Genomic DNA, 12,316 nt, shown 5'->3' with positions numbered 1-12,316 from the left:
GTTGTTTTCTCTGAATCTTGTTTTATCCTGGTGGATAATGGGATGCAATCGTTGAACCCCACCTCAATCATCCCATTTTTGAAAGTCTTTTTTTTTTCAGTATGATCCCTTTGATGTCATTATATTTCTAGTCCTAATTTTTTAGAAAAAAGGCAACCTCAAATACATGGAAAAAGCTAGAACTGGACGCTCAAGTTAGAATTTGGCATTCCTGACTTTTAATCTGGCCTGTAAACACAAGGGCTTATGCAATTTAACACATTTTAGACTAAACTTGTCCCCATAAAATAATTTAGAATACATTCTAAAACCCTGCTATTTTTTTGTTTTAAATTGCAAACACTTTCTATAATTAATTTCTTAACTAAAGAAAAAAAATGGCTAGATCTTTTAACTTATTTGCTGAGGATCTTATTAAAGAATGGACGGCATCCGTTCACAGATAATTAAATACCCAAAGAGAGAACTCAGTTGACAGTATGAGATTTATGTGTTTTTTGTTTTTTTAATAAGAGCAACATGGGAATCATTTTTTTACAGTACATACTGAGAGTATGTAGAGTATTTCCACATACCTGAAAGAAGAAGAAAAAAAATCCTTGTCAAAAAGACCATTTTAAACAAAATGACAGTATTTACATCTAGATTAAACATTCTGGGTATCTAAAAATGAATTTCTGATCTCAATATTCCTATTGTTACTGGTCAGCATTTGTATTATTTTGACATATTCAGTAAAGCTGATAAATGTCAAAACAGCCACTTAAAATGTGTAAACATTTCTAAACATATAAAGCGTAATTCTTACTAGTATAATTTCTTTACTTTCTGAAATTCAGTTTCTGCTGCAAAAGTGTAATTGAGAAAATCTGCTATTACAGTTCCAACTAGGGATGAGATTTTGATCTGGAAGGAAACTTTTTTAGTGATCTACAAATGGAACAATAGAGAAGAGAGTGTTTTGAATAAATGTTAAAATGGCCTGACACATCCCACTTTATATAAACCAACCCATTAACTTGAGCAGTAATCTACACCATCTTCCTCTCATTTGCAGCTGTAGCCTTGTTTCTTTCTTTTAAACACATTCTCCATTTTTTTTTTTTATTTCTGCATTAAAACCTCTAGTTCCAGATGGGTGAAATAGGCACTTCCTGTTGCCTGTTGTCATAGTGACTGGTTGAATCTGGGCTCCATTGATGATGGCTTGTTTATACTTGTTACGCACGTTCAACTCTGAGTGATTGAACCAACTCACAGCAGCTGCTGTGAAACCAAAAACTAAAAGTTTCCATACTAGGCTAGATCAATTCAGAGTTGAGGATTTGACTCTGAATTTATTAAAACTGCTTTGAGAGACATGCTTATAGAATATATATATTTTCCCTAACATTACGATACTAAACCAGGTTGGATGTTAGATTTCACTCATTGTCATCTCAACACCTTTAATCATCTATCTTGGTTTGAGGTGAAGTTGAACCTGGAAGTAATTCTGTATTATTCCATCAACTTTGTGAATTGCACCAGTATGACTCACATCAAAAAGCACCCTTAAGCATGATTACTGCCACCATGCTTTTTCCAAACCTCTCTTTTCTCCTTCCAAACACCTGTTAAAAGGGCCAAATAGCTCACTCTCTATCATCTAACTGTAAGAAAAAACAACAAACTTTTCTCCAGAGTATTTGTGGGTTGTTCGTGTGGGCAGCTGTAACTTCATTTAAAGCCTACAGGGCTTGAAAATGAAGCAGAAATCGTTTCCATCTATGTTTATGACAATGTTTAAGTGTGGACAGTGACTTACGCTCCAGAATCTACAGTCAGCAGAGTTTACTCAAGGGGTGGACAAACTTTTAGCCAGAAGCTGAATGGAGGTGTTGAAGTGGTGATAGTCTAGGTGCAACTAAGCTGCTGAGGTTGAGATGATGTGTTGTGAAGCAGCACTGTGTAGATAAAATGAATTAGACCCATTTTTAATGGGTTTATGTATATATTTTAGTTTGGCATTCATAGCTTTTATCCTTTCAGCTTAGAAACAAAACCAATAGAATTAAATTAAATGTTTGCTTTGTAAAAAACATATATTCATAGTTGTACAATCACTGAGTCTGGATAAGATTTTTTAGTAACAATGATGCAAAGCAGCTTAAAACTGCTTGTATGTCTTTCTTATATTATGAAGCACTTTGAACAAAACCGCCTTCTTTGTAACTTTTACATTTTCCGATCATAAAAACCTTTGAATATTGGGGATCATTGGACAAAACAGCTTTCAAATTCTAATTACATTTATTAAGAAAAAGCAGGAGTCAAAACCATCAGGAGTTAGGGTGGAAAAGTAATTACCCCCTTCGTTAATTATACATTTTCAAGCATTTTTTTATTTTAATTTTTTATCCAAAGCTAAGTTCATTTTCAACACCGAGTTCTGATTACTTCTCCAGTGCAAAGCAAATTCTGCAAAAGGGTTAAAAGACATTTCTGAAGAAGTCTCAGTAAAATAATTTTTCATAAATGGTGGTAAAATTTAACGACCATCAACTGTCAAAATTCCCTTCAAGTGTACATCACTGATTAATCCAGGAGGTCACTGAACAACCCAGAACAACACTGAGTGCATCAGTAGTCACTAGCTTCAGTTAAAGAGAATGTTCTGATTCAACAGCAAAGGGGACTGGGTAGAAATGCTGATCAAAAAGAACATAAAAGTCTATATTAAATTTTTTTTTTACAAAGAACCCCAAAAAAGACACTTGGAAACCCAATCTATAGACTGAAGAAGCGAAACATTTTCAGAAGTTGTGGAATTTGTTAAATCTGATGTAAAACTAACACAGCAGATCAGAGAAGTGTTAGGATAATTATCATTAAAGATGTGTGAGTTTATTACACCCTGGTATGGGCTGCCTTTTGTGCATCAGAACTGATGTTTTAATCTTATTAGGACAGTTCCTCTATCTGGATATACAGTTATAATCTTCATTCTGTACATGGCAAAGATTTGGAAATGGAATGAGAGTGGCGTCCTTCAGCTAAGAAAAAAGTGTAATATTGTGATAAGGCTGGAGCCATGGATGTCTAATCATCTGCTAATGTGTATGAAAATATGATGATGTGGCCGACTGGAGATGTATAAAATGCCTTTTTAACTGTTAATCAGGGCCACTTCCTGAGAGGTGAGCTCCGAGGTGAGCAGCTGCCTTCTGTAAACTCTAAACAATTTCTCTGACCTGAGTAAGATTACAATTTCTATCAGAATCTGTCGTCATGTCTCCTGGTTATTTAATACATTTAAGTTATGAAGTGTTATTTAAAGAGTTTGTCCCGAGTGATCGCTTTTCAGGAAAAATAACTGGAAAGATGGAGCATCAGGGTGCATACACAGAGCCTATCTTTAACAGAATAAATATCCCAACATCAAACCATTTTAAAGGTTGCATGATCTCCAGCTATTGCTGTTACTGATGAAACTTATTTTTCTTTCTGGTTATACTAATGCAGAATAGGCAATAGATATTGACCTAAAGTTTATGTATACTTGGGGTTTGGAACAGAATATTAATTCACCTGCAGGTCTACTTCTGGCAAAAATCCAATCAGGAAACTGGAGTGGCTTACTTAATTTAATTGAGATATAAGCATTGTTGGAATCCATTCACAGTGATTATGGCAACTGATTATAAGTTAGTTAGGACTGATATGACCTCTGTCATACAAATGGAGAAACTTCGGTTTACGAGAGCTAATTCACTTGAAAAGTTCTCAGCTATTTGGGATCCATTTCTGAACCATCTGGATGTGACCAGAACAAGGTGAGAGCCTCACCAGACTATTTACCTGGGACTTGGTTGAGACAGTGTGTCTATTCGGCTTATTTGTGACTGGCAGGTTTGTTATTTTTCCATTCATTTGTCTGTTGTAACCGTTTATTATTATTATTATTATTATTATTATTATATTATTATTATTTATTTATTTATTTATTTTATTTATTTTTTTATTTTTTTATGTCTGAGCCTGATTGTTGTTGATTGTTGTTGTTTTTGTCTATTTCTACTGAAAATTGAAAAATAAAATATTATAAAAAAAATAAGTTAGTTAGTAAATGCATAATGACAATTGTTGCTGCAGAGGGAGGAGCAGCCATTCAGAAGTTAATTTACTTTTCATACAGGGTTGCTTGGGGAATACATAAAAAGACTTTTGCAAATAATCATGTTACATATTATATAGCATGATGAGTGTAATAAAGACATATGATATACAATAAACATGCTAAAAATTATATAAGGAGGTACATAATAGTGACATTTCATCTAACAACCAACATTGTATTGCAAATATATTTATTTCATCTCCTTGTTAACTCAAAAATGTTTTTTAGTAGATTAGCAATAAAATATAAAAGTATCATTATCATTGGACGCGGAATCACAGTAAAAGCCTCGCTTATTGGCTGAATCTGCAAGCAGCCTTCTGATTGGTTGCTACGTAACTTCGCACCAGGTACAACTTCCGGTTTTTGTTAGCAAGCTAGTTGTAAACAAACTGAAATCTTGAAATTACTTAGCCGTCCTTGAACTTTATCACAAAGTAGTATGAAGGAAAAGTACAGAACGGGAGCGGAAATGCTGTTAGTTAGATGAAAACCTTACGGTTGGTTATTATTATTTTCTTAACAGTGTAATGTCATTCAGGTCAGTGATTAAACACTCTGGTTTATAATGCATCGCAGTGGAAGCTTGGGACCAGAAGTGTTACTTAGCCGAACTGCTTGTTAAATGCTTTATGAAAATGTTTAAAGGCAAAGTCTGCATTTCTGATTAAGACTGTAATATTTAGCTGAGATGTTTTTTTTGTCAGAGCTAACCTAACCTACTCAGACTACTGGTTATAGAGAGGAAAAAAAGCAAAAATCACATGTTTTTCTTTCCACCCTCTAGACCTGTCATCTAGTCATGTTTGGAGTTTTCCAGAGAACAACAATGCTGAGGACAGCTCTGAGACACCTGTCCAAATCACAGCCCCCACCTGTACACAGCCAGATGCAGTTTCTTGCCAGGGGCCCCTGTCTACAGAGTGTGAGCCTCAGTCATAAGCTTCATGTTGGAGCAGATGGATCCAGGTCATCTCCTGCTGCAGCTCCACACAGATTACCTTTCTCAAGGATAACAGAGGAGGATCTGGCCTTATTCAGGGAGATTTTACCAGGCAGGGTCATCACTGACCCTGACCTGTTGCAGTCCAGTAATGAAGACTGGCTGAAGTCTGTGAGAGGTCAATCCCCGAGCTGCAGGCATCATGTTCTACTTTATTTATTCTTATTTAGATCTCATTCTTCCATTTGTTTTACTCATGCAGGTTCAAGTGAAGTGTTGCTGAGACCTCAGACAACACAGGAAGCGGCAAAAATTCTCAGGTACATCAGTGAACATCCAGGCTTATCTTATCCATATTTTTTCCCTTTCTAGACATAACCTTTAATTTGTTTTATTGGGATTCTATTAGATAGACGAGGATAATACTCGGCACAACTCCAATACAGCCCAGTGCAACCTGCCATCAGAAGTTACCTCATTTGTAAAAGCTATTAATCTATGTTCCATAAAAGTTCAAAAAATATCCACTGGACAAGTCCAGTGGATATTTTTTGAACTTTTACGGAATGACTATGACCTGGATGACTGGGAATCTTCATTAGCCTATTAATCTATGCCTATTTTAATCATAATATAAATACTAAAACATTAGTATACTAACAGATTCACGTAGACTAAAACCCATTTTTTTTAACATCTCCTGTTTGCTTAATCAGTCAATAAAATTAAAAAGGGTATAGTGCAAGTGGTAAAAAACGTGTTCCCCTACACAGACATAATGGAAAAGGAAAGAATTGATAAGAAAAGCACCCAAATCGCCCACAGCAAATCCTGAGTAAAATAAAAAAACAAAACATTCTACATTATTGGTCATGCAACCCATGAAAGCATATAAAGCATGTCGAAGAAACGCTAATCCTAGAAGGGGTTCTATTCAGATGTATCCACAGGTGTGGGCCAAAACAGCTTTTTTGAAAATCCCAATCTTTTTTCGCTTTTCTAGCAGAGATTTGTTTTCAAAGCCCTTTGAATGGAGTCGAAGTTTCATCCTTTCATTTTGTTTTGCTGTCACTCTTTAGTTACTGTAACAGTCGTAACCTGGCTGTGAACCCTCAAGGAGGTAATACCGGTCTGGTTGGTGGCAGCGTGCCGGTGTATGATGAAATCATCCTCTCCACCTCTCTCATGAACAACATACTTTCCTTTGATAACATCTCTGGTAAGGCTAACCTGAACCAGCTACATACCAGTTAAAATAAAGTCCTCTGAAAAACGACTTTCATATTTCTTCCTTCAGGTATTCTAACCTGTCAGGCAGGTTGTGTGTTGGAGAACTTGAGCCTCTACCTGGAGGAGAGAGACTACATGATGCCGCTGGATCTTGGAGCAAAGGGCAGCTGTCATATTGGGGGCAATGTGGCCACTAACGCGGGTGGGCTGCGGCTGCTCCGCTATGGCTCCCTACACGGAACCGTGCTTGGCCTGGAAGTTGTAAGCGGATCATTTAAATCAGCGCCTGTTTAACTTAGCATCATGACTGCCTCATAGTTTCCCCTTTTTTTCTGCATGTGTTGTTTAGGTGCTGGCTGACGGACAAGTCCTGGACTGTTTGTCCACGTTGCGGAAGGATAACACGGGATACGACCTCAAACAACTGTTCATTGGTTCAGAGGGCACTTTGGGTGTCATCACTGCCATCTCCATCCTTTGTCCTCAAAAGCCCAAATCTGTTAATGTTGTTTTCCTTGGTAGGAGTTTCGACATATTCCTTTCATAACAAACCACACTTTAGACTGAGAAATGAGTGTTTCTGCTTTCTCTTATAGGCTGTGAAACCTTTGACCAGCTGCTGAAAACCTTTAGGCTCTCCAAAGGCATGCTGGGAGAAATTCTGTCAGCTTTTGAGTTCCTGGATAGTGAATGCATGAGGCTGCTGAACACACACCTGAAGCTGGCCAATCCTATCTCTGGTGTGTGCCCATGCCCTTAGTACATAGGATAACAAGCCGTTTTGATATGCATTAGTTTTAATGAATATGTATTCCTAATATCTGAAAAAAAAAAAAAATTCTTGTCAAAATGAACATTTCAAACAAAATGAAACATCTAGAATAAACATTCTGGATGTCCAGAAATTAATTTCATATCTCCATATTTCTATTGTTACTAGTAAGCATTTGTATTATTTTGACTATGAAGAAATGTAATAAAGATACAGGTGCTGGTCATAAAATTAGAATATCATGAAAAAGTAGATTGATTTCAGTAATTCCATTTAAAAAGTGAAACTTGTATATTATATTCATACATTACATACAAACTCATATATTTCAGATGTTTATTTTGTTTAATTTTGATGATTACAAATGACAACAAATGAAAATCTCAAATTCATCATATCAGAAAATTAGAATATTGTGAAAAGGTTCAAAATTGATGGCCCCTGGTGCCACACTCTAATCAGCTAATTAACTCAAACCACCTGCAAAAGCCTTTAAATGGTCTTTCAGTCTAGTTCTATAGGCTACACAATCATGGGAAAGACTGCTGACTTGACAGTTGTCCAAAAGACGACCATCGACACCTTGCACAAGGAGGGCAAGACACAAAAGGTCATCGCTAAAGAGGCTGGCTGTTCACAGAGCTCAGTGTCCAAGCACATTAATAGAGAGGCGAAGGGAAGGAAAAGATGTGGTCGAAAAAAGTGTACAAGCAAGAGAGATAACCGCACCCTGGAGAGGATTGTGAAACAAAACCCCTTCAAAAATGTGGGGGAGATTCACAAAGAGTGGACTGCAGCTGGAGTGAGTGCTTCAAGAACCACCACACACAGACGTATGAAAGACATGGGTTTCTGCTGTCGCATTCCTTGTGTCAAGCCACTCTTGAACCACAGACAGCGTCAGAAGCGTCTTGCCTGGGCTAAAGAGAAACAGGACTGGACTGCTGGTGAGTGGCCCAAAGTCATGTTCTCTGATGAAAGTAAATTTTGCATTTCCTTTGGAAATCAAGGTCCCAGAGTCTGGAGGAAAAGAAGAGAGGCACTTCATCCACGTTGCTTGAAGTCCAGTGTAAAGTTTCCACAGTCAGTGATGGTTTGGGGTGCCATGTCATCTGCTGGTGTTGGTCCATTGTGTTTTCTGAGGTCCAGGGTCAACGCAGCCACATACCAGGAAGTTTTAGAGCACTTCATGCTTCCTGCAGCTGACCAACTTTTTGGAGATGCAGATTTCATTTTCCAACAGGACTTGGCACCTGCACACAGTGCCAAAGCTACCAGTACCTGGTTGAAGGACCATGGTATCCCTGTTCTTAATTGGCCAGCAAACTCTCCTGACCTTAACCCCATAGAAAATCTATGGGGTATTGTGAAGAAGAAGATGCAATACACCAGACCCAACAATTCAGAAGAGCTAAAAGCCACTATTAGAGCAACCTGGGCTATCATAACACCTGAGCAGTGCCACAGACTGATCGACTCCATGCCACGCCGCATTGCTGCAGTAATACAGGCCAAAGGAGGCCCAACTAAATACTGAGTGCTGTACATGCTCATACTTTTCATGTTCATACTTTTCAGTTGGCCAACATTTCTATAAATCCTTTGTTTTTATTGGTCTTCAGTAATATTCTAATTTTCTGATATGATGAATTTGAGATTTTCATTTGTTGTCATTTGTAATCATCAAAATTAAACAAAATAAACATCTGAAATATATGAGTTTGTATGTAATGTATGAATATAATATACAAGTTTCACTTTTTAAATGGAATTACTGAAATCAATCTACTTTTTCATGATATTCTAATTTTATGACCAGCACCTGTATTAACATATTGAATCAAAACGGCCACTTAAAATGTGTAAACATTTCTAGATATTTTAACTTTAATTCTTACTACAGTAGTATAATTTAGATTTTCACTTTCTGAAATTCAGTTTCTGCTGCAAAAATGTAATTTAGAAAAAAACATTACAGTTCAGTCTAGTGTGATTTTGATCAGGAATGATCTTATTTTAGTGATTTACAAATGAAACAGACAGAGAAAGAGTGCATTTAATAAATGTAAAACCAGTCTGTCATAGCGGATTACATACAAACCTAAGCATTAACTTGAGCAACAGTATTCTCCTTTGCAGCTGTGGCACTGTTTCTCTGTCTCTTTAACACTCTTTGATTTAAAAACATTTTTTTTTCATGTCTTTATTAAACCGTGGGGTAAAATTCACGCTTCCTTTAGTCCTGGTGACTTGTCAAATTGTTAAATCTTGTTACACACAAGCTCAACCCTGAGTGGATCTACTTGGAGTTGATTGAACTAATTGATAACAGCCGTTGTGAAACCGAAAACTCATTTCCCGACTTTAGGCTAGATCAATTTAGAGTTGAGAATTTGAATCTGAATTTGTTAAACTTGCTCCGTGAAACAGACCCCAGGTTTATATAGAGGTTATCATTAAGTAAAACTAAAAAAAGAACAACTAGAGAAAAAAAACAACTTAAAACTGTGGTAAGAGTTTAGAAAGCTAATTGAAACTGAATTTTAAGAGAAGATGTGTCTTTGTTTGTGTTTATTTTGAGCTCTTATTTCCGGTTGCTGCTTTTGCTTTTTCTCCACTGTAACATATGCAGATGGCAGAGATGGCAGTCAGTTCATTTTGTGTTGCTGCAATACACAAAATGGGAATTTATTTCTATTATATAGTTCTTTAGTATTACTTTAGTAATACTGCATAAAAGATTAAAACTATAACTAAAACAAACTAAACTAAACAAGTAATAAAAAATATTAATATAGAATTGAAAACGAGAAGTCAAAATGTCAGGTTTTCAATTTTTTAACATTTTCCTTTTTTAAGTAGGCTAGAGAAGTCTATTCCACATTTTTGCTGTGTCCCCTGTATTCATGTCGAGCAGGATTTCATGTGGCTTCTGAAAAAGTTAAAGAGGTATTAACTCTTTAAGAAGACGTCGCAAAGACATTTTTTATTCTTTTCTGCAGATTGCCCTTTCTACATCGTCATAGAAACCTCTGGATCGGACTCGGACCACGACTCACAGAAGCTCCATAACTTTTTAGAGGAAGCAATGACATCGTCTCTAGTTACTGATGGTACCATAGCAACCGAGGACTCAAAAATAAAGGTATGTTCTTGTTGATCAAATTTTTAAACTCCATATCTTAAGACTTTTATAGAAAAGTGCATTAACCCAAATGTCAAATAAAAAAAAGAAAAATGATATATATCCAGACTCTGGACATTTCTTTTGCGTCACTGAGCTCTTCTTGTGTCCCTAAGCTATAAAAAGCACATCAGGCGCTTATAGTCCTGCAGTGGATGACTTTTGTTTTCACCATAACAGACTCAGACACTGTTTTATTCTGAGTCAGACCCACGTGGCACCGCTACTCTGAGCCAAACCCTAAAAATAGTCTCCACACCACTTTAATAAACTACCTAATTAAAACCTCAAAGCATCAATCTCATTACTTCTTTGATCTGCTGGAAAATATTTGGTTCTGATAACTCTATTGATCCTTCAAAATCAAATCTTTATATTTAATTTAAGGCACAGGTCCTCTTTAACTAGATACACAGAAATCAACTGGTTAAAGCTAACAACCTAATTTAGCTTTTTTTTCTGGAGAACCCCAAAGTCATACTAAGAATTTCCGAATTGGTGTGGATGTTACTGAAGAAAAACACAAACATCTATTTTCAGTGTCGGTGAGATGTTGAATCATCTTAGAAGGCACGCAGCTGTAAGGTTTTTAGACAAATAATTGTCAAGACCTGCCAGCTGCTCATATAAGCTGCAAGGAAATGAGAGTGAGACTTTGAGCAGATAACAGGAAGGCTCAGCGTGTCACTGGCTGCTTGTTTTGTAATAAGGAACTTTAACATCTGCACTTCATGGAAAGTGTTTAATTATATATATATATATATATATATATATATATATATATATATATATATATATATATATATATATATATATATATATATATATATATATATATATATATGCTGAATTGAAGAGCATGTCAGGAGTTCTGCTGCACAGCATGCTAGGTGCATGAAGGTGCACCATCACAGATCCTTTCTTCCAACAGCTGTTGGCTTTAGTATTTACATTTTTCACTTTCTTTCTTTTTCTATGAATGGTTCTTGCGAACACGACCATAGCTCTGCATGTTTTGAGTTTCTTGTCTTTTTATAGTATTTTAGACCTAATTTTATAGGAGTACTTCCTTTGGTAGTTGCACTGTATTTCATTATTTTGAACTAGGTTTACCGTATAGTTTGTTCCAATTGTTGATTTCTGTTTTCAACAGATTTTATTAGTTTTGTTTTTAATGTTTTGAAAACCTGTTTACTTTCTTGCCGGAAAATCTTTATTTTTCCTATGATAGAACAATAATAGAAATTTCTATTCCATTTCCTTCTTCCCTGTTAGTTTTCTCTTCCTTATGTCCTCCTTTCCAGTACTCTATTGAATTTTTGCCAAAAAAATATTCTTGGAAGCCTTTGTTCCTCTTTTTTTTTCATAATGAAAGCCCAGCTGTGTTTCCCGCTGCTTGTTTCAGAACATTAGTTTCAAGACTGCAAGAGCTGAATGCCAATGACGTGATCAGACTTTCCATTTCCTCCGCTCCAGGCGCTGTGGTCAATGCGTGAACGTGTTACAGAGGCGCTGACTCACGATGGCTTCACCTACAAGTACGACATCTCCCTTCCGGTGGAGCGGATCTACCAGCTGGTGACAGACATGAGGCAGCATCTGGGAAACCGGGCCAGAAGTGTGGTGGGATACGGACACGTAGGTAAGACTGCATATTGATGACGAGTCAGTCGGGAGGTCTTCTGTCCTACGTTCACCCTCTATCTCTCTCTTTTCATAGGTGATGGTAACCTTCACCTTAACATCACCTCCCCTGCTAAGGATCCAGCCCTGCTTGCCTCCATTGAGCCATTCGTCTACGAATGGACGGCCAAGTTTCACGGCAGCATCAGTGCCGAACATGGACTGGGCCTAAAAAAGAGAAATTATATCTACTATAGTAAATCAAGGTCTGCTGTAGAACTAATGGGTGACATCAAGATGTTGCTGGACCCCAGAGGCATCCTGAACCCGTATAAGACTTTACCAGACCATCTGAAGTGACTTTAAGATCTTTGCAAAGTTGTTAAAGTGACTTTATCCGTGTTG

General features: G+C 36.7%; 1 protein-coding gene across 2 annotated transcripts; it reads left to right on the top strand.

Annotated features, from left to right (window-relative positions):
* Positions 1 to 4,499: 4,499 nt before the first annotated feature.
* d2hgdh (D-2-hydroxyglutarate dehydrogenase) lies at positions 4,500 to 12,315 on the top strand. Of its 2 annotated transcripts, XM_038273500.1 has the most exons (10): positions 4,500 to 4,659; positions 4,947 to 5,280; positions 5,365 to 5,422; positions 6,182 to 6,321; positions 6,400 to 6,593; positions 6,682 to 6,850; positions 6,929 to 7,072; positions 10,107 to 10,249; positions 11,765 to 11,930; positions 12,009 to 12,271. In XM_038273500.1, exons 2-10 carry the CDS (start codon positions 4,962 to 4,964, stop codon positions 12,269 to 12,271), a joined length of 1,596 nt encoding a protein of 531 aa, XP_038129428.1. In that variant the 5' UTR covers positions 4,500 to 4,659; positions 4,947 to 4,961. The 2 variants fall into 2 exon arrangements, with proteins under 2 accessions (XP_038129428.1, XP_038129437.1); XM_038273509.1 differs by lacking the exon at positions 4,500 to 4,659 and having other exon boundaries at positions 4,962 to 5,280; positions 12,009 to 12,315.
* The last annotated feature ends 1 nt before the right edge of the window (position 12,316 follows it).

Source organism: Cyprinodon tularosa, unplaced genomic scaffold, assembly GCF_016077235.1.
Source record: "Cyprinodon tularosa strain WSP-4 unplaced genomic scaffold, ASM1607723v1 ctg120, whole genome shotgun sequence".
NCBI classification, from domain to species: Eukaryota; Metazoa; Chordata; class Actinopteri; order Cyprinodontiformes; family Cyprinodontidae; genus Cyprinodon; species Cyprinodon tularosa.
The sequence above is the reverse complement of the archived record's forward strand: the minus strand, read 5'-3'. Positions and strand labels throughout refer to the sequence as shown.

What these genes read in the sequence shown, in the direction of transcription:
- d2hgdh (XM_038273509.1), top strand. Translation starts at nt 4,962, where the DNA reads ATGTTTGGAGTTTTCCAGAGAACAACAATGCTGAGGACAGCTCTGAGA. An exon ending in TTCCTTTGATAACATCTCTG is followed by an intron (nt 6,322 to 6,399) that starts GTAAGGCTAACC and finishes TTCTTCCTTCAG; the next exon opens with GTATTCTAACCTGTCAGGCA. An exon ending in GGTGGGATACGGACACGTAG is followed by an intron (nt 11,931 to 12,008) that starts GTAAGACTGCAT and finishes CTCTTTTCATAG; the next exon opens with GTGATGGTAACCTTCACCTT.